We start from the raw sequence: 25357 nt of genomic DNA on the forward strand, positions 1-25357 counted from the left end.
TGCCCGGCCCAGCAGCGGGGAGGTGCGGGCAGGGCTGGTGCTGTTCCCGGCCCTCTGTAGGCCCCAGCTCACCCTAGGCAGGGTCTCCTCCCAGACCCGGTGGCTTTTGCAGCCCATCAGGTCAGGTAAGTTGGGAGAACAAAGGCACGGTTGTGTGGGAAGGGGGAAGGGATGGCGGCCCACCTCGCCCTCACCCCGGCAGTAAGCGGAGACCTTCTCTCAGGTGTTAAAGCTGGGCTTGAATCTCCTCCAAGGAACAGCCAGCGATGTTGGTGGTGAGGCGTAACAGAACATGTCTCTGAGAGCTTCTTGTATTGTTATAATTAATGATTATTATTAATTATTATTTAAATCTGCACAGCTGTTGCTTCCGTGGTCCCCAGAGCAGAGCAGGCTCCGCTTGCCCGTGCAGATAACGGTGAATTCAGAAAGGCTGCCTCCCCTCGTCCTCCCAAGGACAGCAGGCCCGTGCCTAGGAACTCTTTGCTCTTCATTATCTGTGCAAGGGCAGCAGCAGCAGCCCTTCTGTACAGCAAACTGTGCAAGATGTCAGTGTGCTCAGATACCGAGGGGTAGGAGAGGGATTTGCATCTCCTGTGGCGTCAGATACCGCGAAGATGTGGTTCCAGGAGCGGCCGTCTGCAGACAGGCTCCTGGGATAAGCACATACCAAGTGCTCAAAGGGGCTGTCCTGTGCCCAGGTGGAGCAGGAGAGAGATGCTGATCCCTGCTGCCTGCTCCCCAGCCCCAGGGCTGCTGTGGGGGATGCTTTTATGATACCTGGCAGTGGAGGCAGATCTAAACCAGACCCCGGCCCTAAACTGCTGGGGGAGCGACCTCTCTTTTTCTCTCTCTTTCTATTACTTATGCAGGGTTTGCAGGGAAACGTGCCTCCCAGTTCAGGTATTGTGGAAACTCCCTTTCCTGCAGCCTCTCCTTCAACATCCTCCGCAGGTCCCATAGCTACAGGCAAAGCAGAAGCATTACATACAGCTGTAGCTACTGGTTTTCTTGGTACAGAGAAATTCATTGCCTGGGAATGTTTCTATAATCAAATACCCAAAGCCAGAGTTGTTAAAATAATCATGGCTAAGATAAAGCTTTGGAAGCTTTATGGGCAGACTGGATCCAATCTCTTGCTGGTGGCAATGTGTATTTCTCCCTCACTGGCACTGTACCATTTGCCACCACCACACAGCATTTTCTTCTCTTGAGCCACTGGTTTACAGCTAGCTCAGTTTAGCAGCAGGTCAGTTACATCAGTCAGAGGAGAGCAGAAGTCCACAGCGCCCAGCTGGAAGCACTAACTGGGTTGTTCAGAGTCACCTGTAGGGCTGGTCCTCAGAGGTGATGCAGTTGGTCCTGGCAATAGGGCAGACCTAAAGGATGTGGGATTGAACAGCAAGGAGCACACGGATGTAATAAATCTGCTTTGATTTGTGCTGTACTATGCTCTGTTCAGCTGCAACTTCAGTTTCCAGAGTTGTCAGTTCTTGTAAATTTTCTACTTTTAATGAAGGCAAAGCAGGGAATATGGCAAATAGGTTTGAATTTGCAGGCATGACTGATCAATTCTGCCTGCTATCAAAATTAACTTACAGCATGGTTTAAAGCAGTATGTGCAAAGTGGAATTCAAATTGGACCCCAAATTTGAATCCTCTTAAGGCTCAAGTTGGTCTGATCTGGAAATGATGGGAAGAGACCAAAAGTATGGACATGGACACAGGGATCTTTGCTGCTCTGTCATTGTTCCTGACTCTGACAGATTATCTCCGTGCCATTAAAAATGATCAGAGCTCTAAGGCAATTCATTCCTCACTTTCCAAATTTTACTTCTGCAGCAAGGAGAATTACCCGAGCGATGATGTGAGCCTGCACGAGGCCACGGTTCAAAGCCAAACGCTCCAGCCTGCCTCGATAAACAACCGCCCAGCTGAAAAAGAGCGGCGAATACAAAGGCGCAGCAACCTGCTGGCTCGAGGAAAAATGCAAACCAAACTGGCATTGTTGTGAGCTGCCGAGAGCGGGGAAGGCTGTGCCAAACGGCATCATGCGAGTGACAAGCGCTCAGGAAATTTAATAAAATGCAGTGCCATGCTGAAGAGCAGCAGTGGCAGGAGCAGCCATCATGCTGAACCTTGCAATCGCAATCCTATTACCCCACCGCCACCTGGGGCTTCCCTTGGCTCCGGTGCTGAGAGAGTGGCTTTCTTCCTCCCATTTGTATTCAAATAGCGTCCCCGTTTGTAACTGCATCCCTGTCCTATAGCAGGCGGTGGACGTGGGCAGAATACAGAAAGCCAGGCAGAATCACCTGCTCACCAAGACCTGCTGCGGCTGCCGACCGCAGATCAGGCTGGGGAGATTGATTTGCCTGAGCAATTGGGGATATCGACAGCAAGGAGCACCAGTTAGGAGGCTTAAAATTAGTCCTTCCTGCTCGGTTTGGGTTTTCAGACACATGTCACGCGCTGAGCAAGATGTGGGCATTCGCAAGGCTTTCCTTCCCTCAGCACCTCCGGCCCGCTAAGGCCCGAGGTGTCGGACAGAATCACAGACACAAGGAGGGTCACTGGTCCCGAACAAGGGGTGGGAGGGTTACAGCAGTACAGGAATCTGCAAATTATGGGGGATTTGTTATTTTCGCATGCACAAGGAAAGGTAGATTGGAATTGTTTTTATCTGAATTTCAAGCATGATTTCCTGGAGGGCCTTGCATCCCAGAGCTGACATTTTGTGCGTTGTAAAGATGAGGGGTCTTTGGAAAAACATGGGTCTGGCCTGGATTCAACTGTCCTCAGAATTAAGGAGTCTTTGCTTCAGCACCAGCCCCATAAGCAGCTTGATCTCTAACCTTTGCTTCAGAAATAAAAGTTTTGGAAGTCGATAGTTATCAGGAATGGTGAGGTGTAACCCCTGAAGACCTGTGACAGCAGATCAGTGACTTCAGCAACCTTTCTGTGTTAGAATGAGCACTGGGAAGAATATGCTGTCCGTTCGTCTAATCTGGGTCCAATTTCAAGTATCACACAAGGCAAAGGTAACAGGTAACATGCTCAATCAGAGTGAAATCCCAGTGTTTGTTATATCACCCCACATTTTGTAACACTATTGTAGATCTTGCTTGGAAAAAACAATCATGTTTTTTGCCTAAGAAAGAAATTTGTGGAGTTTTTTTTTTTTTTTTTGGTATGGGATGTATTAAAGCTGGATGTTGTCACTTATGACACTGTTCCTTTAACTTGCTCTGCTTGACACTATGAATTATTCAGATATCCCTATGATATATAGAAGTAGTGTCAGCATTTTAGGGCATGACTCTCCTTTCTCATCTGCTATAAAATCCCAGTGGCTTCAGTGAGCAATAAAGGAAGGCAAAATTAGGTCCTCAGCAAAGTTGTTGTCTTGCAAGCAGAAAATACACTTTACCACCAAGTGAAGGGTGCAGTACCAACAGGTCTCGCTTACAGTACAAAATTGGGTATTTGTATTTGCCTGGTCCGTCAGCACAGCTAAGGGGTCATTTGTTCATTTGATTCACAATGGAAATGAGAAATAAGAGTGTAAAGAACACAGTGGATAGCGTAGCATACTCTATTTTCTCTCTTGCAGAACCGCTTAGGTTTCATCGACCTCATGCTGCTAACACCGACGGCCTCATTTGCTTGAATAGCGAGGTGTCTGTTCTGTGGCTGCCGGTGCCAAGCTCAGCGCAGAGCTGTCCTGAGGAAAAGCAGGATGGTCGTGGAGCAGAGTGGCAGTGGGGTACTCCAGAAGGGCCCAGGAGGTTGCTGTGTCCACCAGATCACGGGGGAAACCTGCCAAGCTCTGGGGATGCTCAGTCTACAGTGTTCCCTAGGAACAGTGCTGATATTTTTCAATTCTTGTGTAAATTTTTCTCCTTTTTCTTTTTTTATTTTTTAAACCGATGAAGACAAGACGAAGATCATTCAGCTGAAACCAGTCTGAGTTCATTGCCATCCATGGAACAACACTCTGCCTCATCCAAAACACCTGCAAAGGGTTGTTAGAGTTGTAGGAAAAACACAAACAAAGGCAGAGAGAGAAAAAACGCATGTAATTTGAATGTACTCTCAGCAAAGCCAGTGTTTAAATCACCAGTGACTGAAATGATGTAGGTCTAAATCCCAGGAGCTTCCTGGGTTTTGTGCAGTTGGTGTGCATGGAAGACATAACTGAAAACTGCGAGTGTTGTGCTTCTGTCTTGCAAAACAACCTCCTGCAAGCACCCCCAGGCTGTGGGGACCAAGTTCCACCCCAGATCCCCCTTTTGTCAGCTGTGTGTGTAACTCGGGGCAGACTTTGGCCTCCAGGATGTGCCCTGATGGCTTGGTAATGGAGGAGTGCGGTAAAACTTTAGCTTTCATTTCTCCCACATATTTGTTGGATCACCTGTTTACAAAGGAATATTTACAAAAGGAAAAGGTGTATCGAGCTATCTCTGGCCTTCTTCCCACGTTAGATAGGACTGCAAATATTTTTGGAAGGGATGTAAATCTTAATGCTTCTGGGAAGAAGCCAAGCAGTACCAGATGGCAGAGAGGAGGAAACTCACCCTATGGGCAGGTTTTTCAGAGTATTCTCAGAAGCATCTGGTATTGGCCACTGGCGGGGACAATACAGGTGCCAGTGCTCTGATCCAGTCTGCTTGTATCCATATTCCTGCTATTTGCTGACTTCTTACATATTCAGGAAGATTAGGAAGTTTTGCCAAATTTTCTTTCTCAACACATGCTCATTTTCAAGGTCTTAGTGGCACTCCACTTTTTTTGGGTAGGTGATGGCAGAGAAGGTGACTCCACTGGTCAGTGCATTGCCTCAGCTCATAGGCACACAGCTATCGTGGTGATTCAAAGGTTGTCAGTGGAGGTTTTTTTTTCTCTTAACATTTGAAAGAATAGCTCTGATATTGTATGCAGCCTTCTGACTTCACAAAGAAGTTGGATCCTCATCACACTCTTAACTAGCAGTGAAATTTTTGCTATAGCTATTATGTCTGCATTTGGGAAATGCCAATCACCTTCAGCTCTCAGCTAGGAGCACCATAGATGCCTATTGCTTCTTAGGATTTAGATTCCGATCCTTTATCAACATAAAGATTAGGGATGAAGTGGAAAAACATCTATTGCATTGCAGGAGACAGTTAGAAACTTCAGTGAAAATGAAGTTTTAGTGAACACTGTGGCTTAGGAGATTTTTACGGGCTTTTTTCACTTGATTTAAACATACTGTGTAGAGGCTACTGTTTATGCCTGTTAGAGGACCTGTTTTTCTGGCATGGCAAAGAGTTGCTGGTCACAATCATAATTTTTCTCCAAATATCCTGAAGGCTTTGAAACAAGCTGGTTCATTTTTTATTTTTAAAATAGTCGTTTCAGGGCACAGAATAGAAATGTTTTGTGGACACGAGGTGAAACCCTCAGTAATACATACTGCTTTCTTAAGCAGAGCGAATGAACTGGATGGCCCAGTTACATTGCCAGAAGCCAGAATCAGGGAGTGATGCATAACCTTGTTGGAGACTGCTCTCTCCTCATAGCTCGGCCAGATGGGCACATAGAGGGATGCAGACTTTTCACGGCAAGGTTCAGCCGATCTGCCTGGGTTATACAGTGAATCACTGGGAAAAGAAGGGAGAATGACGCATGACTGTCCATCAGGTAGCTGCTACTTGTACGAATGTTCTGGCTCAAAGTACTGCTTAATCAGGCTAGGAACATGGTATCTGTCTTAATAGAAGACATTAGAAGCGTTGCAAGATTTTGTTATCGTACAGCTTTGTTGCACAAAACAGAACTTCCACTGTCGCAATCTGGATGGTATATTTCAAAACATTAATCAAGGATTAGTCCTTGGCACTGATTTATGAGAAAATACCAGTGCAGCGGAGGATTTATAACCCATGTAAATGATTCATGGAGTACATGTTTTATGAGACAGGTCCTCAGCCTGTGTAAACTGGAGCAAGTCCTTGAAGCTCACATGGCGGCGTGGACCTGCTATGCTGTCTTGGGAAAGCAAAGCCACATGAGAGTCCCTGGGATTCCTCCGTCAGGTGTGGGGTTCCCACACCAGGGGAATGGGCTTTGGCAGAGCCACCCCTCTCCGGGGATGAAGCAGCAGCACAGACCTGAGCTTGAAGTCCTTTCTGTAATTCTTGTGTAGCCCTGTAGAGGGAATGCTTTGGTAAGGCTTAAATGCGGCTACGTATAGCTGTATAGCATCAGGGCACAAATTCATTCTTTGTGTCACCTGCTGAGTTCAGGAGTTAACATCAAGAGTAATTTTACCCAGTAGATTTTTTTTCCCCTGAAATTCTTATCATGCTATAATTCGCTTTAAAATTTCGCCCCTGACTGAAGAGGGTGGAAGTGTCCACTTGACTCGATGCAAGGGATGGGCTTTGATGATGTATTACTGGGCATAAAAAGCTTAAGGTGACACGCATATTAAAAGTGCTTTTCACTTGCAGCTTGCGGAAGGCCCCACGGCGAAATGTAACAAAGGGAATCCGTGCGTGTTGTTTACCAACTTCTGCACTTCATCTTAAATCGACACGGGGAAATTGTAATTCATTCTGAACAACGCTGGGAAACTGGGTTTGTTAACTAAAAATAAAAAGCACAAGCCCATCAAAAATACTCCAACGTTACGTATTATTTGTGTTGATTAAAAATCTGCCTGCAACACAGCATTTGCTATTGACCATAAAACTGCACTGACTTAGTCCTTTCCCTCTGAGGTATCAAAACAGTTGAAAAACCTCCCTCGTCTCAACCCTCACATCCACTATTCATGTGGATAACGTGGGCCACAGACACCCTCTGATGCTGCCGAGCTCTGCACCTTGGCTCCAACACTCCTGCCTTTCCAAGCTGAAGGGATTTGCCTCTACTGCAACGCAACACCCTTTTTTCCGAAAGCACAGACATACCCACCGAGTACTGAAAGCAAGTCTTAATCATCACAGTGACTTCCTCTGCGGATATTAATAATCTCCTCGCTTCCTCTGAGGAGCCCCCCTGTCTGCTGGGCTCATTCTCCGCAGAGGTATCGGTAGAGCTCAAACTTCAAAAAGTTTCATGTGGAAAAAACAGCTTTTCTCGGGAAAAAGATCAAGGAACGTGAGGTGGGCCCAGCCCACCAGGGCCAGGTACCTCCGTGGTGCAGCTGCACCTGTACTCGCGGCGAGTACCGCCACCAGAGGCTTCTCCTGCCCTCGATGGCCGCTTTGAGGAAAAGCTTCCCCGAACAGCCCCCGTCCCGCTCCCCCTTTCCCCCAGCCCCTGCGGGATCTGCGAGGCAGATCACCGCCTGGGAGGGTCCGGGAGAAGCACTTTCCGCTTCCTGCGGGGAAGGATGTGATTAAAGCCTCGTAAATAAGACTTGGCTTGGAAAACACTTGGGTGCCTTCTCGGCATGGTGCAGTCCTGAGTCACGGCAGCGTGCCCCATTACGAGGGGTGTCACCCTCCCAGCGGCCTGGCTGGGGCGGTGGGAAGCAGGAGGCACAACACGGCCTGGTTCTGCAGCTGGTTGGTGGCGGACACCCTGTGTGGGTCCCCCCATCTGTAGGTGGACCCCTACATCTGGGACCTGTCACAGGGAAGCAGGAGCAGACCTGCTCCAGGTCTGAGGGACCCAGGGAAAAGTGACCTCTCCAAGGCACAAGACGGTGCACAGACACCTGCTGACTTCTGCATCCCAAGGGCTGACCCTGCCACAACGGTGAATTCACAGCATGAAATCACACTTTTCTCCTTCATTTCCCAGGCAGGCGAGCCAGCTCTTCAGCCACCACACCCACCTCCCAAATCTGTTGGGAGCAAACCCCTCCAAAGGGAGCAGGCAGGCCTCAGTGCTCACCTACACAAGGCATTTTGATTCCATCCTCCTCAGGGAACTACTTTGGTTTGTGTATGCTAGGGGACGATTGTCTTCACATCTCCATGACTGTAAGGTGTGTTACCAGTGGTTGACCACCAGCATATCCCACACAAAGTGACTAGTCCCAAGCTCCTGCTACCTTTTTGTTAATAAAGCTGCTTTGGGAGAGGAGAAGGGCCAAGAGTGTCCATGGAGGGGATGAACTCCACCAGAAGAAGGGAAGTCCTGTTGTACTTCAGCAGGGAACTGGCACTTGTCCTAGTTTGCCAAGGGTACGTCTGGGCTCACAAACCAACCAGTACGGACTCACGCAGAAGAAGAAACAGCATCCGAGAATCTGCAGCTTTACTTAGGCTTAGGAAGGTAACACCAAAAGGCAGAAGTTGCAATCCTCCATCCTTCTCCGGCCTGAATGCTCCCTCCACACACAGGCCATCTGTGCCCCATGCTCCCTCATTGGATTTGATGCTTCTTTATTGCTAGAGGGTGGCTTGGACCAGCTCTCAGTGCGGTCAGAAATCCGAGGTTGCACTGAGTTAACCCTGGAGTCAAATCGTTTACCAAGGCTCCTCGGGAACACAAAGCTGGCGATTCCCTGGGGCTTTTTGAGGATACTCACGCGGGAAATAGCTGGCAGCACTGCCCTGTCCTGGTGCATCTTTCATTTCTACAACACGGTGCCGGCCAAAAGCAGCTAACAGCGTATTCCAAGGAGAAGTGCATTAGAGTAAAAGTCAAGGGGATGTGATGCAAGGATATAGGAAATCTGCCTACGCGTTGCCTAGGAAATTCACTTAGTGAACTTTCTGCACCTTTTACCTGGTTCTGTCCGAAGCGACACGAGCACACCTGCTCCTGGACCACCAGAACCGGGGCAGACCTCACCGGGGAACCGGTGCTGCCCGCAGCTTTCCCCCCGGGGTGTGAGGGCCCGCGACGGCCCCGGGGTGCGGAGAGGAGGCCGAGGCTCAACCTGCAGCCTGGGGACCCGGACACGAAGCCGGGCCGGGGGGACCGGGACCGGGGCCGGGCGGGCTCGTTTTCCTGCCTGGCCAACCCCACCCTTCCCGGGCCTGGTACTTCCCGGGAAAAAAAAAATAAAATAAAATAAAAAGGGGGTGAAAAAAAAATCAAATAGGCGAACGGGGCGGGGAGGCGTCAGGGCAGGGCGGAGGGGCAGCGCCGTCCCTTTGTACCTGCCCGCGGCCCCGGTAACCCGAGCCGGCGGCGGGGCGCGGCGCACCGGGGCCCGGCTCGGCACGGCCCGGCCCGGCCCTGCAGCCAATGGGGCACTGGGGGAGGGCGGCGCTCGCCTCCTCCTCCTCCTCCTCCTCCTCCTCCTCCTCCTCCTCCTCCTCCTCCGCTCGGCTGGGGCAGGGCCGCGGCCGGCGGGAGGTGGGACCAGCCCCGGCGCTGCCGCCCGTCCCCTCCGTGCCCAGGGCCGAGCCGTTCCGGGAAGGCGCCGGCTCCCTCTGCGCTCCTCGGCACCGCCGCACCGGCCTCGGTCCGCCGCCGCGCCGGGCTCGGCCCCGCGGGGGAGCTGCGGGGGTGCAGGGGGGCGAACAAGTGGACGGAGCCCCCCCGAGGAAGGGGCCGGCCGCCGGACTTGTTTTACCCGGGGTAAGTTGGCCGATCCCCTGGGAGGCTAAGCCCGGGGTTGCCCGTTCCCCGCAGCCCCGCCAGCCCCTTGGGGGGGGCGTCTTTTTTTTTTTTCCTTTTTTTTTTTTTTCCTCCCCCAGTCTGGGGGGGTTTTTTATTATGGGTTCTGCGGGGGAGAAGATCTTCCAGTCCGGCTTTGCTGTTCTTCCTTGTCCAGCGCTCCGTGGGGAACTGTAATATTTCTTCCCCAGGATGCTGCAGTGAATTTCAGTCCCGGGAAATCAGGTGAACAAAAATAATCCGAATAACCCGAACCCCGTTTGTTACTGTGTCAGAACGGACGCTGCCTGAGCACAGATGATGGCAAAAAATTCCCTCGAAGGGTCCAAGGAGGACCTGAGCAAAATTTCGGAGGAGGAGATGCTGAGGTGGAGCAAGGAGGAGCTGGTGAAAAGACTGAGGAAAGTGGAGAATGAAAAGATGAACTTAATGGTGGAACACGGCAACTTGATGAAGGACGTGAACCGGCGGCTGCAGCTCCACCTGCACGAGATCCGTGGCTGAAGGAGGTCAACCAGAAGTTGCAGGACGACAACCAGGAGCTGCGGGAGCTCTGCTGCTTCCTGGATGACGACCGGCAGAAAGGCAAGAAGCTGTCGAGGGAATGGCAGCGCTTCGGGAGGCACACAGCCAGCGTGATGTGGAAGGAGGTGGGCATGTACCAGCAGAAGCTGAAGGACCTGGAGGCGAGGCAGGAGACCCTCCTGCGGGAGAACGTGGAGCTGAAGGAGATGGTGCTCATGCTGGACGAGGAGCGAGCGGGGCCGGCTCGCGGAGCTCCATCGACAGCCAGGCCAGCCTGACCAACCTCAACGGCGGCTCGGCCACCATGGACGTGGTGGACGGGAGCAGCAACCTCCAGCACTGGCAGCGCGGGCAGCCCTTGACCACCATCACCACCACCTCCACCACCACAAGGCCGGTGACAGCAGGCCGGGGCCATGCGGAGGTCTATGGACGACCTGTCTGCGCCTCGTCACCACCGTAGCATCCCCAACGGTCTCAACGGTGATCTTGTCCCCCTCCTCGTAGCCCTGCCGGCTGCAGGTGCCTCTGGTCCTGCCCTGTACCCACCTCCTCTCCGCATGCCCGTCCCCCTTGGCAGTGGGGTGAGGATGCCGCGGTCCTTGCCCTCCCCATCCCTGCCCTCCTTGGTGGCCCCAGGTTGCTCTGGCAGAGCAGCTGGGGGTGGTGGTGCGGGGAGGAGCACCCATGTGTATGGGGGGTGGTGGCTGCGGTCACTGGGCTCTGCTGTGCTTGCACCCAGCGCGGTGCTCCTGGTCTGTGTTACTGGTGTCTAGGGCTGAGGCTTGGAAGCTTTTTTATCTGGAGGGCTGGTGTGTGTTTTGTTGGCTTTCCTCCCCTCAAAAAAAGCTGCCTGTGTTTTCAGAGTTAACACTGATTTTTCCATCCCTTCTTCCTCTGACTCTTCTCCCTTTAAATATTCTGGTTACGTGTGGCTTGTGTTATCTGCTGTTTTGATGAGATTGATAAAAACCTAAATGAGATTTTGGGAGAAGCTGATTAAAGTTGAGGTCTGCTCCATGGAGCATCACCTGTTAGCTCCATGGGCTCTCAGGCAGGCTGCCTGGCTATGGCGTGCCCACCAGTTTTGGACAGCTGGAACTTGGCTTCTCCTTATTCCCTTGCTCCTCGTTCAGAACAGGTTTGTTTGTAGAGAGAGATTGCTCTCAAAGGACGCTGCATTCACAATTTTGTTCAGCCCAGTCATTAAAGTTAGAAACAGCTCCACTGTGAAATCGTGCCAAAACCTCCTCTGACGGTTTGTATGCAGCAAAGTTTCTCTGCTGTTGAATAGTGGTCAGGCATTATAAGAATAATATAGAAATGCCTTAAATGGATTTTTGGGGCTCCTAGAAGGAGTAGTTTGGCCAGGAGGGTTTAACAGAGTCAAACCAGTCATCAATCTGTTTTAATTGTTGTGTACAAGACTCCTTTAAATGTACTTATCCTCTTTTCCGACCAGAGAGGGGTATTTTCGGGTTGGGGGTACACACAGCCCTCCTCCAGGCGCAGGGATGAAGCCCTGGAGGCTGGTTGCTACTGGTGCCACTTGGGGCTTGCTGGGCACGAAAGGCAACTGAGGGGCAGGAACGCCGGGGAGGGGGCTGCTGGATTGTTCGCCAGATCACCACCTTCAGTTCCCGAGCTTTTGGTGGTCCTGGGGGACCAGGGAGTGCTGGTCTTTGTTTTTGGTGATTTATGGGAAGTCCTGATGCTCCAGAGATCTGAGGGCACACGGCCCTAATCAGCCTGGATTTCAAGTGGTATGTTTAATCCATGAATTTGCCATGCTCAGTCCTGTTGCCGCAGCTGCGTGTTTCCACTCGCAGCTGAGATGTTACTGCCACACCTCACCCATTAGACAGGGCTTGCTGGTTTAGAGGGTGATCCGTCACCAGATGTTGCAGGATACGGCAAGCATCCTATTATTTCATTTTTTTCCTCTCTCTCTCTTTTCTAGTGCTGTGTAATCAGAAGTATCTTGTTTGTAAACCTGCAGATAGCTTCTGCCCCTGGTGTGACTTTATTTTCATAAAGCGTTGCTGTTCTCAGAGGCCCGGAGAGCACTTGGCAGATACTGAGTGTGCTGTTATTGTTTTGGGACAGAAGGGCTTTGCAGTTCTGAGACCAAATCCCTTTTAGTTATCAAATACTTCCTTAGGTTTTGTGACTTCTGTTTCAGGGCTGCCCAACTCAAGCTGTGGAAGATGTGGGAAGTACTGGAGCTGACTCTTTACTGCCAACCTGTGCGGCTTCCTTCCTGAGGATGGCACAGATATGAATCTGCACTTTCTAGACTATAATCCTGGAAAGATGCAAACAAGCCTGATCTCTCTTCTTAGGTAGTGAAGCTGTAAAATGACTTAAATAGTCATTCTAGATAGCATCGGTATTCAGCCGGCCATTTCCCTCAGCATGCCTTTGGAAGTGCCTGTGAATACATATGTAATGCAAAAGCTTCTCGGGCCTCTTTTTTGACTGACAGAAAGGAGTCTGCTGGGGAGGCTTGCTTGGGACCAAGTGGCAATTCATTTAAGCCCATGACAATGTGGAAGAGGAGGGACAGTGAATGCGGAGGAAAAAAGCCAGCAAGTCAGGTCGGTGGAGGAGCTTGTCACTGAGCAGCTGTCTGCAGCACCAGCTCCCTTCCGTTTCTCTTGGTGCTGACTCTGCTTCTGTGCATGCAGGCTAGATGTTAATCTTTTGTACTATTTTCCTGATGATTCTTTTTTTTTTCCTTGGGATAAAATGGAAAGAAGGAAGGGGAGAAAGAGTGGCCTTTTGTTTTTAGGGTTATGGAATTCAGTCTGGTTGCTGTTATCTCCTTTCTTTAACACACTGGGTACCTTACCTGGTGGATTGCAGCTGCCTGGCCAGCACAACTGCTGCAGTGATGAACACCCTCTGGTACTTCCTTACAGAGGAGGGACGTGGATCTGAAACAGATGCAGGGCAGAACTTGCATCTGTAGTAAGCAGGAGCCTTGGACAACTGGTGAGAGCAAGGTAATGGTGAGCCGTTAGCTAAGCGCTTTTGGAAATTATAGGAAGCTGGCAAGTCCTGAAATGTGCTGCCCCTGGCAGTGAGGTCATTTGGGCTTCATGAGGTGCCCTGCTTTCTAGGTGTTAGCAGGACTGTTTCACGGGTTAGTGCTTTTCTGAAGGAGTCGAGAACGGCCGCTGTTAAATCTCCTAGGGTTGACAGCCTTTAATGAAATCTTAGCAAGCAAAGTGGATTAAATATTTATTTCTCTTTCAACAGTCCTTTGGAAGCGACTTGGTAAGCCAGGGCTTGATTTATTGGCCCCAGTGACCTGCGCCAATGTGAGGTGATGAACTTTAAACTCTGGGTTTGTAAGGTGAATTCAGTAGAAGTGGTACAAGTTAAAAACAAAAACAAACCTAAACCGATCTGTGATCCACCTTCTCTTGACTTACTGAGTCTACTTACTTTTATAAACCAGCTTTTGGAAGCTGATACTTGGAACCTATGACTAAGTATCTGCTCATGGACGATAAGGTAATAGGCACAATGAAAGCAGTTAATGTTGGATGACGTCTCTTACACAGCTCCGGATGTTCTGCTGAAAGCCAGGAGAACATGTGTTTAGTCTGAAGGTGAATGGTCTTCTCATTCTCTGCTTAGTGGCGTGTGAGCTGGGAACTGCCGTGGCAGGGATAGGGGCACCTGCAGGCTGTGTGATGGGATCTGGCCAGTTGCATCCGTGTTGAGTGATGTGCTGTAGTTGCAATAAATCTACCGACAGTCTAGGGCAGATATTGAAGTACAGTTGCTGTGTTGCTTGTGAGTGCTTTGGCTTTACTTTGCATGCATGGCGGGATCTCTCTCTGGATGTACATAGTCTTTCTGGACTTCCAGTTGGGTTAGCAGCCCAGTTGGAGCTATTGCTGTTGCTACAGCCTGGTTCTGCCAGAATAAATTTTTCCAAAAAACCCCACCAAACTGGAGGGGGAAAAAAGAAAAAGAAGGTAGCCACGTCGTGTGATACTAACAGGACCTGGGGGGGAGGAATAAGCCTTCAGTCCCAGGGATATATCCCTGATTGTAAGTATGTGGAACATTGGGAGGAGGGACTTCACGCTCCCTGAAGCAGAGTAACGGCTTCCACTAATTTTAGCCTCTCTCCATCTAACTAGAACAACTGTTTGTCCAATAACAATTAGAGGACAAGTGGCTTGGTAGTATTTATGTGTACATCTGGGAGAGACGGAGAGCTGACAAGAAGGAGCGAATGTGCCCTTGTTGCAAGTGTAGAATGACTTGGTCCTGCTTGTTGGTGGTTGCTCGGTACAAGTCAGTCCTGGTGGCTGGTGCAGTCCCCGCAGGCAGGCAGCGTGTGAGTTCTACCAGTCTGGTGTACGTTGCTGTGAGACAGACGAGGTGAGCGCATGTTGTGGATTTCCTCGCCTGTGCTGCAAGCCTGGAGTGATACAGACTTGCTAGCTGTTGATATGTCTGGGACAAAATCCAGTGCACGCTTACAAAGATTTTGGGCTTAATTTCCCTCCACCATCAAATGGCTTTTGTCATCAGAACTTCTCATTCACCTGCCACCTGAAGCTGTTTGCTCTGGGTTCCCAAAATGTGCCAAGCTGTTTCCAGTGTCCTCCTTGACTTTATTCCAGTTGGGTGAAATGTTTTAGGTATTTCTTTATAACATGAATAGGTTCTAAAAAGAAACATTCTTAAAAATATCACACTTGAAAAGTGGTCGGAGAGGTATGGAGGCAGGTGGTGGGCACAGCAGATAGCCCTGTCGTAGCAGAGACATTAATCTATGGCCCATCACTGCTGTCTGCTCCAGGGGAAGAAGAATGGTCTCTCTGGGTGAGGGGGGGGAAGAGCTCTAGTTCTATTGATTCCCACTTGTAAATGTCCACGTATTTACCTAGAGGGTACGATATATTGCGTTTAAAATGGTGGCAAAGAGAAATAGCCATTCCCTGTGGGTTGGTATTGATCGGATGTGCAGCTACTCTGTACTTACTTCTCTTCTTCTTCACATACCCTTTAGGCCAAAGTCCTTTGTTTTTATTAGCGTATTCATAATCAATATACATATTATTTACTATGACGTATTAATGAGGCCTTTGAGATGAGAATATGTAGAAGCAGAAGCAAAGGGTGAGGTTTATCTGATTTAACTTGAGGTGTCTACAATATAGACTGTAATATCTTTGTCTCCTTGGGCTTCCTTTATAGGACACATGAAAAAAGATTTTGGTATCATGATTTATGTCGCCTATGTCTATTTAGAGGGTGAAGCATTGTACACTGTATGTGCTCTTTCTACTGGAACGAGCACTGTATGTGCTCTTTCTACTTTCTTCCAGGAAGGAAACCTGGATGGTAGTTCATATGCAACCATCTAAAGTGAGGTGAGATCAATCCTATTTGAGGTATTGTGGTGACCATCTTCTACTCTTCCAGCACAGCTGTGTGAGCACCAATGAAAGACAGGAAATCACTTTTCCAGGCAGCAGTCAGATGTCACCCCCTTGAAGTTCCCATACCACCTGGGCACAGTGGCCTGGGTCTTCTCTATAATGGAAACTGACCAGAACTCGATGGTCCCTGCCAAACTGTGAAGCAGAGTTTCGTCTACTTGACCAATTTCTATCTTTCTGACATGAAGAGCACTCTTAGTCCTATGAACATTGCCTTAACTTTTCCTTTTTTGTATTTAGGATGTTAGTATTTTTGGTATTGTAGGCCACTACATACGGGTTCTTTTCGATTAAACAAGGAAGCCCTCCCTGGGCTGATAAGCTAAATGTAAGACCTCTGTAGAAACACCTGTTTCCTTCTCTTCTGAGTTCATTGAGTTCTGCTAATAGGTTTTTAAATGCTGATGTCTCAAACACTAAGGGTACAGCTTGAGTTTCCTGTAGCCAGCAGTCATCGCCTCTCTTCCAAGGGACATCAGCTTGGAGGCATCTTTGTCATTGTCCACTTTGTCCTTCTTGCTGGGGCATTAAGTGTGTGCCAACCCTTAGGCTCTGAAACTTCGGGGTAGCTGGTGCCCCTGAAAACAAGGCTCAAGAAACTTATTCAAGGCACTCAGATCGGGCCATGTCTGGAAATATAGTCTCTATAGTAGTGCTTTTCAATTTTGTCTTCCTCTTTCAATTTTCTAAAGAGATATCTTGTCTCAGCTGTCCTGGTGAAGGAAAAAAACCTGTATTGATTAAAAGGCAATTTTCTATGGGCCTTTGATGGAATTATCCACTTACGCTTGTCAAAAGCAATCAAATAAGGGGAATAAATTGTGTTGGTTACATGTAAATGATTTGGTCCTCTGGAGGCATTTCATCAAATAAAGCTGAGTATCGAATTAAATGGTGATCTAATTAAGTGGCAGGCATGGGAACCCAAAATGCAGCCTTGGCAGGTGTTGCACTTGGTGTGCGTGAGGAGATGAGGGGTATGAGCAGTAATGCTGGGGAGGCTGCAGAGTGGTGTTGCCTCTGAAAGCTCAAGGGTCAACACGTGTGGGGACAAGGCCCGTCATGGAGGCCGCAGTGAGGAGGAGGAGGGCCCAGGTGATGGCATCCCTGGCAGGAGCTGGGCATCGGCCTTGCTTGTGGCTCTCACAGACATGTCCACAGCATGGTCTGCCCATGTTGTCCCCTCAGGCTGCCGCTGCAGCATCCTTCTGTGTTTGGGTTGCCCTTTGTAGGAGCTCTGAGAGCAGGACAGACAACAGTGGGTGGGTGAAGTGTAGGTGAGGTGCTTGTAGTGGCAAAAATGTTCGGTGTGTCATGAGGTGTGGAGCGAGGCGAATGAAAAGAATTATAAGGCCATTTAAAATACCCTTAAAACTATTGATTCTGGAAATGCTGAAGCTCTTTCCACTCATCACGGCTGTAATATGTCCCACTGCAAAACACAACACTGCTCACATGGAGCAGGCGAGGTTGGGGGCCATGTATCCAGTTTTCCTGCGAATTAGCAGCGACTGGCTAGGTTTGCTTCTGCATTCTGTATTTTTAACCTGACTTTTTTCTGCGAGCCAGAATTCATCCTGCCCTGTCTCCAGATGTCATCATCCCCTTGTGGTTAACTTGCTGCAATTCATGAAACACTTGGCTGCCATAAATAGTTATGTGCAGAGGTTCCTCCGCACGCGGAGCGGACAGAAATTCGCAGGCAGCGCTGCTAGGCACTCGCACACTAACATGTCCACCAAGAGAAAGTTGACCCACTTCTGCGAATAGATAACTCCTGGCAGAAAAAGTAACACTGTCTCACAGAATCTGTCTTTCCCTTGCCTACTGAATTGTGAAGCAAAAAAGCAAGCGAGCTCCATCTTCTGAATTAACGGCGGTGGGCATAGTGCTCCCCATTGAAAGGAGAGCGTGTAGATCAGCCCTTGATCTGAGGTAGGCTTAAAATGGCCACAATTCATTTGTGATTTTTTTTTTAATGTAATGAGTGCTTTTGTTAGTGAATGAGGTGTGTGGAGTTCAGGACTCAGCTGCTCTTAGGCATTAGGAAACATTTATCACCATGGCAATTGAAGGCTGCTGTACAGGTTATTTTGTACGCTTGCATGGTGACTCACATCTGGGCCGAGACCATTTATGCCAGGCTACCTCAGTCCCTACGCATACAGGTTTAATATGCTCTTCCCTCCCTTAAGTTGCTTCTTGCCTTGGTGTTTACTCCTCTCCGAAAGCTTAGTACTTTGCCAACTTCTTACACCTCTGAGCAATGACACAAGGAGATATCCCACTCTGGTGAAAGAGCACAATGTTCATACCTGCCGAAATGCAGGTTTCTGAGAGTCCCCTACTGGAGCAGTAGGTCCATCCATGCCTGCCCAGTTTCTGGGGGGGCAGCAGTGGCCTTGGGTGGGAGCCTCTCTGCTGGAGGCTGCCAGGTTAGCACCCTCATCACCCTGGTCATGCCATCCTTGTCCTGGCCAGCCGTGCCCAATGCTCACCTTGCTCAGGATTCTCCTGCAAAGGGTCTTTGTGAAAGATTCGCCTTGGCAAAGTAGATTACAGGTTAATTTATTGTGAGATTTGAGACTGGGGGGACTCTAATGCAACCATGTGCTGAGTGCTTTCAGCATTGCTGTTGTGCTGCTCGTCTTGGCAAGTGACTATTATAGACACTCCATTTCAGGTATCTCAACACTCAGATTGAAGCAGTCCTGCATCTGATGTAATTAAAAACAGTGTCTGGGCTAGGAGATAAGGGCTTCTCCTACTGTTGCAGAAGTGGATATCCCCTTTTGTCTGCTGTGGTATGGTGGGAGATGTCTGCGCTGTCTGGAGCGAGGAGCGCTAGCGAGGAGTGCTGGGCTTATGGTATCAGGGCATTGCCCAGCTGTAACTGCGGTTGAAGGGGTGACATGTTAGCTGTCTTGTGATGTGGTGTCAGCCCAGGCTTGCTGGCAGATTCAGTTCAAATCAAATAGCAGGAGTGTTCTGAAAAGCTCTTCAGCTCCATCCCCCAGCTCCATACAAGGACACTCATGACTACTGCTGCTGGCTTTTTCCCCCCCATTTCATGCAAATGCTGGGGGTTTCGTTCTTAAGCAGGGAAGTTGGTGGCATTTGGATGCCTGTGGAGGCGAGGAAGTGCGTAGGGATAAATGGATGGAGCACAGGACAGGAGAGTAGATATCTTATGTTTCAAGCTGCTCCTTGGCAATAGCATGCTCCAGGTTGCCTATACTTGGGGGTTTGGCAGCCTTGTCTGACCTGTCCTGATTTCCTGGGGCGACAAAACGAATCCACATGTGCTGAGAGCCCCACTTTGGTTTGGCGGGGAGCTGCGGTTGTTGTCCCTGTCCTCGTGCGCTGCAGGAAGACACATTGTGAGGAAGGGAGCAGACAAAAGGACCACTCAAAAGTAGATCAATAAAAACAACCATTATTTTAGAAAAGAGAAAAAAGAAAAAGCAAGCCTTACAGCATTGGTCCAGTCCCCAAAGCTTAATATTTCTATGGAAAACCATTGCAGCAGGAGGCTTGCTGTCAGTATCTTTATGTGATCTGTGTTGGGTTGACTAGATTTTAAAACTGTTTGTCCTTTCCCCACATCTTTCTACCTTGGATCATCCCAGATGGGTTGCGTGTGTATCACAATGCAAGGTTAAACCCCGCGTTCCTGGTTTCTGGCTCTCCATTAAGGGCTAAGCAGACTCTGGAGGATTTGCAGCCATCTTTCATGTGCAGTTTTTGACTTGCAAAAGGGTCATTTCCATTCACTCTATGACACTTATTGATAATGTCTTGTGCTATGTACGCCACTCCTGTCACGCTGTGCTCCTTGAAGAATGGCTGTGACTTTGTATTAGGCTGCGGACCATTTGGTAGTGTGGTACATCTCAGTGCCCTGTAAAGTTGCTACAGGGATGTGCTTGACTTGAATGAAGTTAAGACTTTATACGTGCTTTAGTCTTTCATGCAAAGGAGAATTGTAATCTCCACAAGAGGACATAAGTCTGACCTACTTAGGTAATAGCCCGCATGATTTTCGTGTAGCCCCAGTTTTATACGTGCAGCTATTTGCTACGGTCATGCTGATGTATTCACTGATTTCCTCCCGTTTTTGTTTCTAGTGGGATCTACTAGAAATAGCTACAGGATACCTACATAAAAGTCCACTGTTTATGCTGAGTAGGAGGATCAGGTGCTAACAGAGTATCAATATAAAAGAAAATGTTATTTTTGTTGATGCTGAATCCTTTTCAGCTCCTAACAAAGGTATTATGAAAATCTTATTTTTATGTACAATCTTAAAGCACTTTTGTGATGAATAGTTTTCTTTTGTCTTCCTGGTTTCCCGTTTCTTATCTCCCTTACTGAGGTTTGCAGTCTCATATTTGTATGTTTCCCAGCAGCTGAATATAACTTCGATCTATGCTTTGGATCTGCAGAGCTTTTAATATCCCTTTCCACTGAGTTAAAAGCTTGTTTGCTGTGAATGTGATATGTAGTGATAGGTTATATGATCTTCACCCGGCGGCTCATGCATCACACAAAGATGGCAAAGATGTGAAAAACTCTGATAAAATATCCCCTTGTTCGTTTTCCTGATTGCAACTCAAACCCAGGAGGTGAGTGAGTCAATTGTTTGCTGCTGTGCAGACTGCTGGTACACCTGTGCTTTGCTGTTTACGTACACCCTGTGCACTTGCTTTCTTATTTCAATTTTGCAGTCTCTGTGATGTTTATTTTTGAGCTACAAACCAGTTGGATTTTCAGCCAGTGCAGCAGGCATTCTGTTTCCATTCTGAAAACATTTGTGGTGTGATTTCCTCCTAGAGTTTTCCCTTTGCCTCCTCTTAACTGCTTGTTACACCTCCTGAAACATGGGGAGCGGTTTTTAAAGCCTGTACGATTATTCCTCTTTGTCCTGAAACGCTATGACGGACGCCTTGTTTGTGGAGAGCTTTTGTTTTCTGGAGTGGTTTCATGTTCTACCTTGGAAAAATCATTATTCCTGGAGTTCTCAGTCTTCCAGGCCACGTGGATATAGCTGCACGCGTGTGATGGATTCAGCCATCTTCTGATGGTTTTTTTGTTTGTTAGTTTTGGTATAGGGTATTTTCTTTCTGGATTCTAACCAGTTTATCAGTCCTCCCAGTGCTTGTCTCCTGGCCTCCTGTAACAAAGTACAGTCCTCTTTTATAAGGTCAATTAAGACGGCATTGTTTTAGTTGTAAGCCTTTAAAACAACAACAGAAGGATGGATGGTTTGCAATTGCCAGTGCTGACTGAGACTCAGATGTGGTACGCTTTCCTCATTGCAACATGACTTTCTGATGTAGTCTTAGGTAAATCTCTGGTTGCACCTTTTATAGAATCAGAAATAATATATTTCCTTTATCTTCTCCAAGTAACCTGTGGGTCGTTGGATCACTTACGCTTGTACAGTGCTCTACAGATTTAGACCCTGACCTCAGATGGGCCTCTAACCATTGCTATGATACCAGTGATAACAAACAACTCAGGTTTTCAGTTATAACGAGCTAGCAAGGAACGAGCAGCCCATGTAGTAACTAAAACTCCAGACATTTCTAATTCCCAGTTTTGGAGTTGCTTCAAATCCTGTTTTGACTTTACTGGATAAAAGTACTTTATATGTTCGTGTGCTGCTTTCTGCATTGTATATACCTCGTGGGACAGCAGGCTGTCGGACTGCGGACAGTCCTCCAGACAACTGTCAAAAATAGAAACTTGTCAAATAAGAGATTCTAATCCCAAATGAGAAGACAAAGAGCAAATAGGACAAAGAGCAGTGTTTTGCCTCTCCACAGCGAGACCTAAGCGAGACAAGTGACAGAAAGATGATACTGCTTCACTGCAGTATCAGGGCACAGGCTACCTTGATAACCTTTCAGAGACTGGGGACAGCATTTGTTGTATTTCCGTCGTCCTGTCTGCGCGCACTGTTTGGTATCATATTATAGATGTGAATTTTAAAATGCTGGCTATCTGGCAGCCTGGTGCAGTCCAGCTAAGGTGCAGATCCACGGGTCGAAGCAAATGGACCCTTGTTGTTGTGTTGCTACCGTGTTGCAGCAGAAGCAGCAGAGATCTTTGCCATAGTATGCTGAAGACACCTTGCCTATTTCCAATTAAATTCTTACCTGATCCCTTGAGTGCACTATATTCTTGACTCCACTAATTTGGTGACTCCTAATAAGCTCAACTGAGAGTCATCAAAAGTCACTCTCGGGTGTGAACCCAGTGTTTCTTAACAACCTTGGCTTTTGTCCCATTGCGGAGGGGAATTTGTAGGGAGGATCTATTTGTCAGCCTATCACCAAATCATTAGGAGGGTGACAAGACCGCAGTAACTCTTCCTAGGCAATTATGTATGAAAGATTGTCAGTATGAGTAGTATGGGAAGTTAAAAGCCTTAATTTTCATTTGGAATTGAAACCCTAATGACTTTCCACTCCCACAGATCGTAAAGACCTTGTGTCAGCCTCAAGTTGACCAAAAAAAAAAAAGGAGGGGAGCTCTTTATTGCAGATTTCTTTGTGGAGGATTTTATGAAAAAGCAGATTTATGAGTCACTGTTCTTTGTATAAAAGATAATTACTGGAGTACTAACTTCAGAAAAGTGGCATTTTATGACTTCGCCGCTAGCCATGCAGTGTAAGCTTTGGCTTTCTCTCTTTTCAATTAGTTAAGTTAAACAACATCTTGGTCCGAAAGGACTAATTACATTCCTGTTTGTTGTTTGCCTCGTGCACTAAATGTTTTCTATATGTAAAGCTAAGCAGCAGCGGGGCGGGGAGGAAAGGATCGCCCAAATTAATGCTATTTAATTATTTAAAATCATGGTGCAGATCCCGTGGGGTTACGTGTATTGCGTTCAGTCACATCCATCACTCACTTGCGTCGTGGTAAGGAAGAGAAACGGATCACGCAAATCCTTTTGTTAACCCTAGGAAGCGTAATTAAGGTCTTCTGGAATTTTGTTCTTTAAAAGGATGTTCCTCTAAACAGCAATGTTGTTTAAGCCGTGCTTAAATTTAAAGCTATGTGTTTACCCACTTCTCTGTATGTTTTTGTTTGCTTGTTTGTTTTCTATAAGTAAAGGGAGCATTTTGTAGAAAAATAGCAAATGCGCAAAGTGGGGAAAAAGTGAGGAGAACATAATATTTAAAACATGATATTTTGGGAGAAGGTTTGGAATTGGCCCTGTAAAAGGTAATGTGATCTAGAGGGCAAAACTCCCTGAATGTGTTACATTTACATGTAAGGATGGCAATATTTGAATTTGACCTTTTCTTTTTCAATGAGAGGTGTCATACCTGATTTAAAGCAAAGCCTATCAAACACGAAAGTGTCAGCATTGCTCTGTCACAAAACGCACATGGAGTGTGTGGCCCGTCATGGGGAGCTGTGGAGGTGCCCATCGCCTGGGCCTGCTACGAGTGGGTAGAGAGCAAGAGGGCAGCTGGGGGAGAACTTCCACTGAGCCCAGGGAGCTCCTTATTTCCTCGGTTCTCCTGCTGCCCTTGTGCTGAGCTTGGTGGGGGAAAGAATCTCCTCATGATGGGAGAGGAGTGGGCAGCAAGATTGCCTCCCTTGATCAGGATGGAGTTGGAGGCCACTGGAAAGGGGTGCAGCAGGTGCCTGAAGGAAGAGGATTACATGAATGAATGAGTTACCAAAGATGTGGTTTGGGAGCTAGCTGTTGTTTTACCACTCAGTTTCATTCAGCTGGGTTGAACTCCCTCCAGCACAGCATTGATGATGATGCCTGAAGGTATAAAGATTGTATTTTGATCAGCAAGTCAAGAGCAAGCCTACCACTAGTTATGAATACATTCTCAGAATTGCAGGTGAAGGAGATCCTATAATAATAACGGGCAGAAAAAGTTGCTTGAGGGAACAAGTTTCCTGAGGAGGTGTAGACTTGGACCTCGCTCACCTTCCCATCTCAGCTTTTTAAAAATGTGCAAGTGGATCCATTACCTGGGGTTTGAACCTGTTGAAATCCTGCGAGAACATAATGCAAGATGTCAGGAAAACAGTAGTGATGGAGTTTTGGAAATACAAATGGTTCAGTCGAAGATGTGCGGTATAAACGAGAAAAAGTGTGCGTGTGTGTCCTGTGCTCTGTGTAGCTGACCCAGTTGGTTATTCAGTGGTGAAGTCTGATCTGTATGTTTCGAATGACAGATCTGGGTTCTGAAGTGCTTATGATTAGATTAAGACTGTGTAGTAAACCTTAATGGTGCATGAAAAGCTACTGCTGGATGTGCAGTAATACGGACTTTTCTGCCTTAGAACAGCATGAATAATACTTTATGGTTGTATAACTCCTTCCAGACAAGGAGTCTAGGAGTGCTTTGTAACATTAATGAGTTTGGCCTCATAGCATATTTATAAGCCTGAGAAGTGGCATTATTGCCCTTTTTACGGTTTGGATGTTGACTAGCCTAAGTATGCACAGAGCAGGCAACCGGGCTTTCATCTTCCGACCCTCAGTGTGGGCCTTATCTGCAGGACTCGGTAGGCTTCCTAAGCGTATCTGAGGCATGCTCAGAAATAACTGCAGATTCAATCCAGCAAAAGGGTTGTTTTTTCAAACCTCCGGGTATCCATTGTAGAGCAAAAAGCATTATAATTATTTGACAGTAATTTCTTGCTTGCCTTTTCGTCCTACAGCGACAGAGATAGAAGCTAATCCTCTACTGGAATGAAATCAGTTTGGGCATTATGAATATAATTTCCTTCTCCAGAACAAAGAGGCTAAGCTAATGTGAATGAAAACTTCTGTTATCTTTACATGGGAGTTTCAGGTGGGTAAGGAATGTGAGGTCAGCCAGGATTGGGAGCGGATAATTGCCCGTGTCAAAGGGCAGCGACAGTGATGCCTGTGAAAATCACCCTGCGAAGTAGGTGGGATCAAGCGGTGTGATGGGCATGCACAGATTTTTCTCTAGCAGCTTCTTCTTAAGTTCATCCCAGAATGTTCTCATTATTTGTACATACTTAGGTAGTAGGATTGTCTGCTATGTGAGCATTGTGTGGATTGTAGATAAAATTTATAAATACTTTTTGGTGTGAATTTAGTGCTTTATGAAGTTACCAGAAAGGCGGTTCTAAAGGGAGAAGTCCCTCTATAGCTGTAAGATACGCAGATGCCAGCAAACTTTTCACATGCTGCTTTTGCAGTAAACTGTGTTCCCAACCTGCAGAGCTGCTCCAGGATCTCAGTGCTTTTTCAAGGACTGGAGACCAGTGAGGCTCCCAGCAAGAGTCTGTCAGGTTCTGGCTTTGGAGGTAGTGATCTCCATGATGTGGTCATGCAGCTGCTAACGGAGTTGTTTGTTAGGATGAGCAGCATTTGTGGTATCAGTTGCCCATGGCGAAGCTGTTTTTCCACATCTGCGTTGGGTGGGCTGGTGACTATCGTGGAAGTTCTGTGGTGAGGATTGGAAATGAGAGAACATACCTGTGTTTTCTACAGAAGTTTTATTAGAAGAAGATTGGGGGTTTCCTAGGAAGATTTACATGTAGTTGATCATTATTTTGTTGGCATGATGGAAACTGCAATAAGCCAGTTGGCACTTGAAAAAAGGTGCAGATTTTCTTTCTTTTCAGAAGTAACTGCCTTGTTTACTCTCTTTCCACGTGCATATCAGGCTCGTCTCAAATTTTGAGAGGTTACTACACTGAGGAACGCAATTTTTTGAGGCTTTATACATCCAGTTAGCAGAGTTATTTATACCAAGGATGAATTCGGCTTGTGGTCTTGTGCT

The 25357-nt window shown here is 47.7% G+C and overlaps 1 protein-coding gene across 1 annotated transcript in view; it reads left to right on the plus strand.

The window, feature by feature from the left end:
• Window positions 1-9553: 9553 nt before the first annotated feature.
• CCDC85C (coiled-coil domain containing 85C) overlaps window positions 9554-25357 on the plus strand; it is a 104437-nt gene continuing 88633 nt past the window's right edge. The window contains 4 exon segments of the mRNA XM_040559956.1: window positions 9554-10066; window positions 10069-10323; window positions 10326-10420; window positions 10422-10575. Of these exon segments, the coding sequence (XP_040415890.1) occupies window positions 9865-10066; window positions 10069-10323; window positions 10326-10420; window positions 10422-10575 (706 nt within the window). The 5' untranslated portion in view covers window positions 9554-9864.

The sequence above is a fragment of the Cygnus olor genome, chromosome 5, assembly GCF_009769625.2.
Source record: "Cygnus olor isolate bCygOlo1 chromosome 5, bCygOlo1.pri.v2, whole genome shotgun sequence".
Classification (NCBI taxonomy): domain Eukaryota; kingdom Metazoa; phylum Chordata; class Aves; order Anseriformes; family Anatidae; genus Cygnus; species Cygnus olor.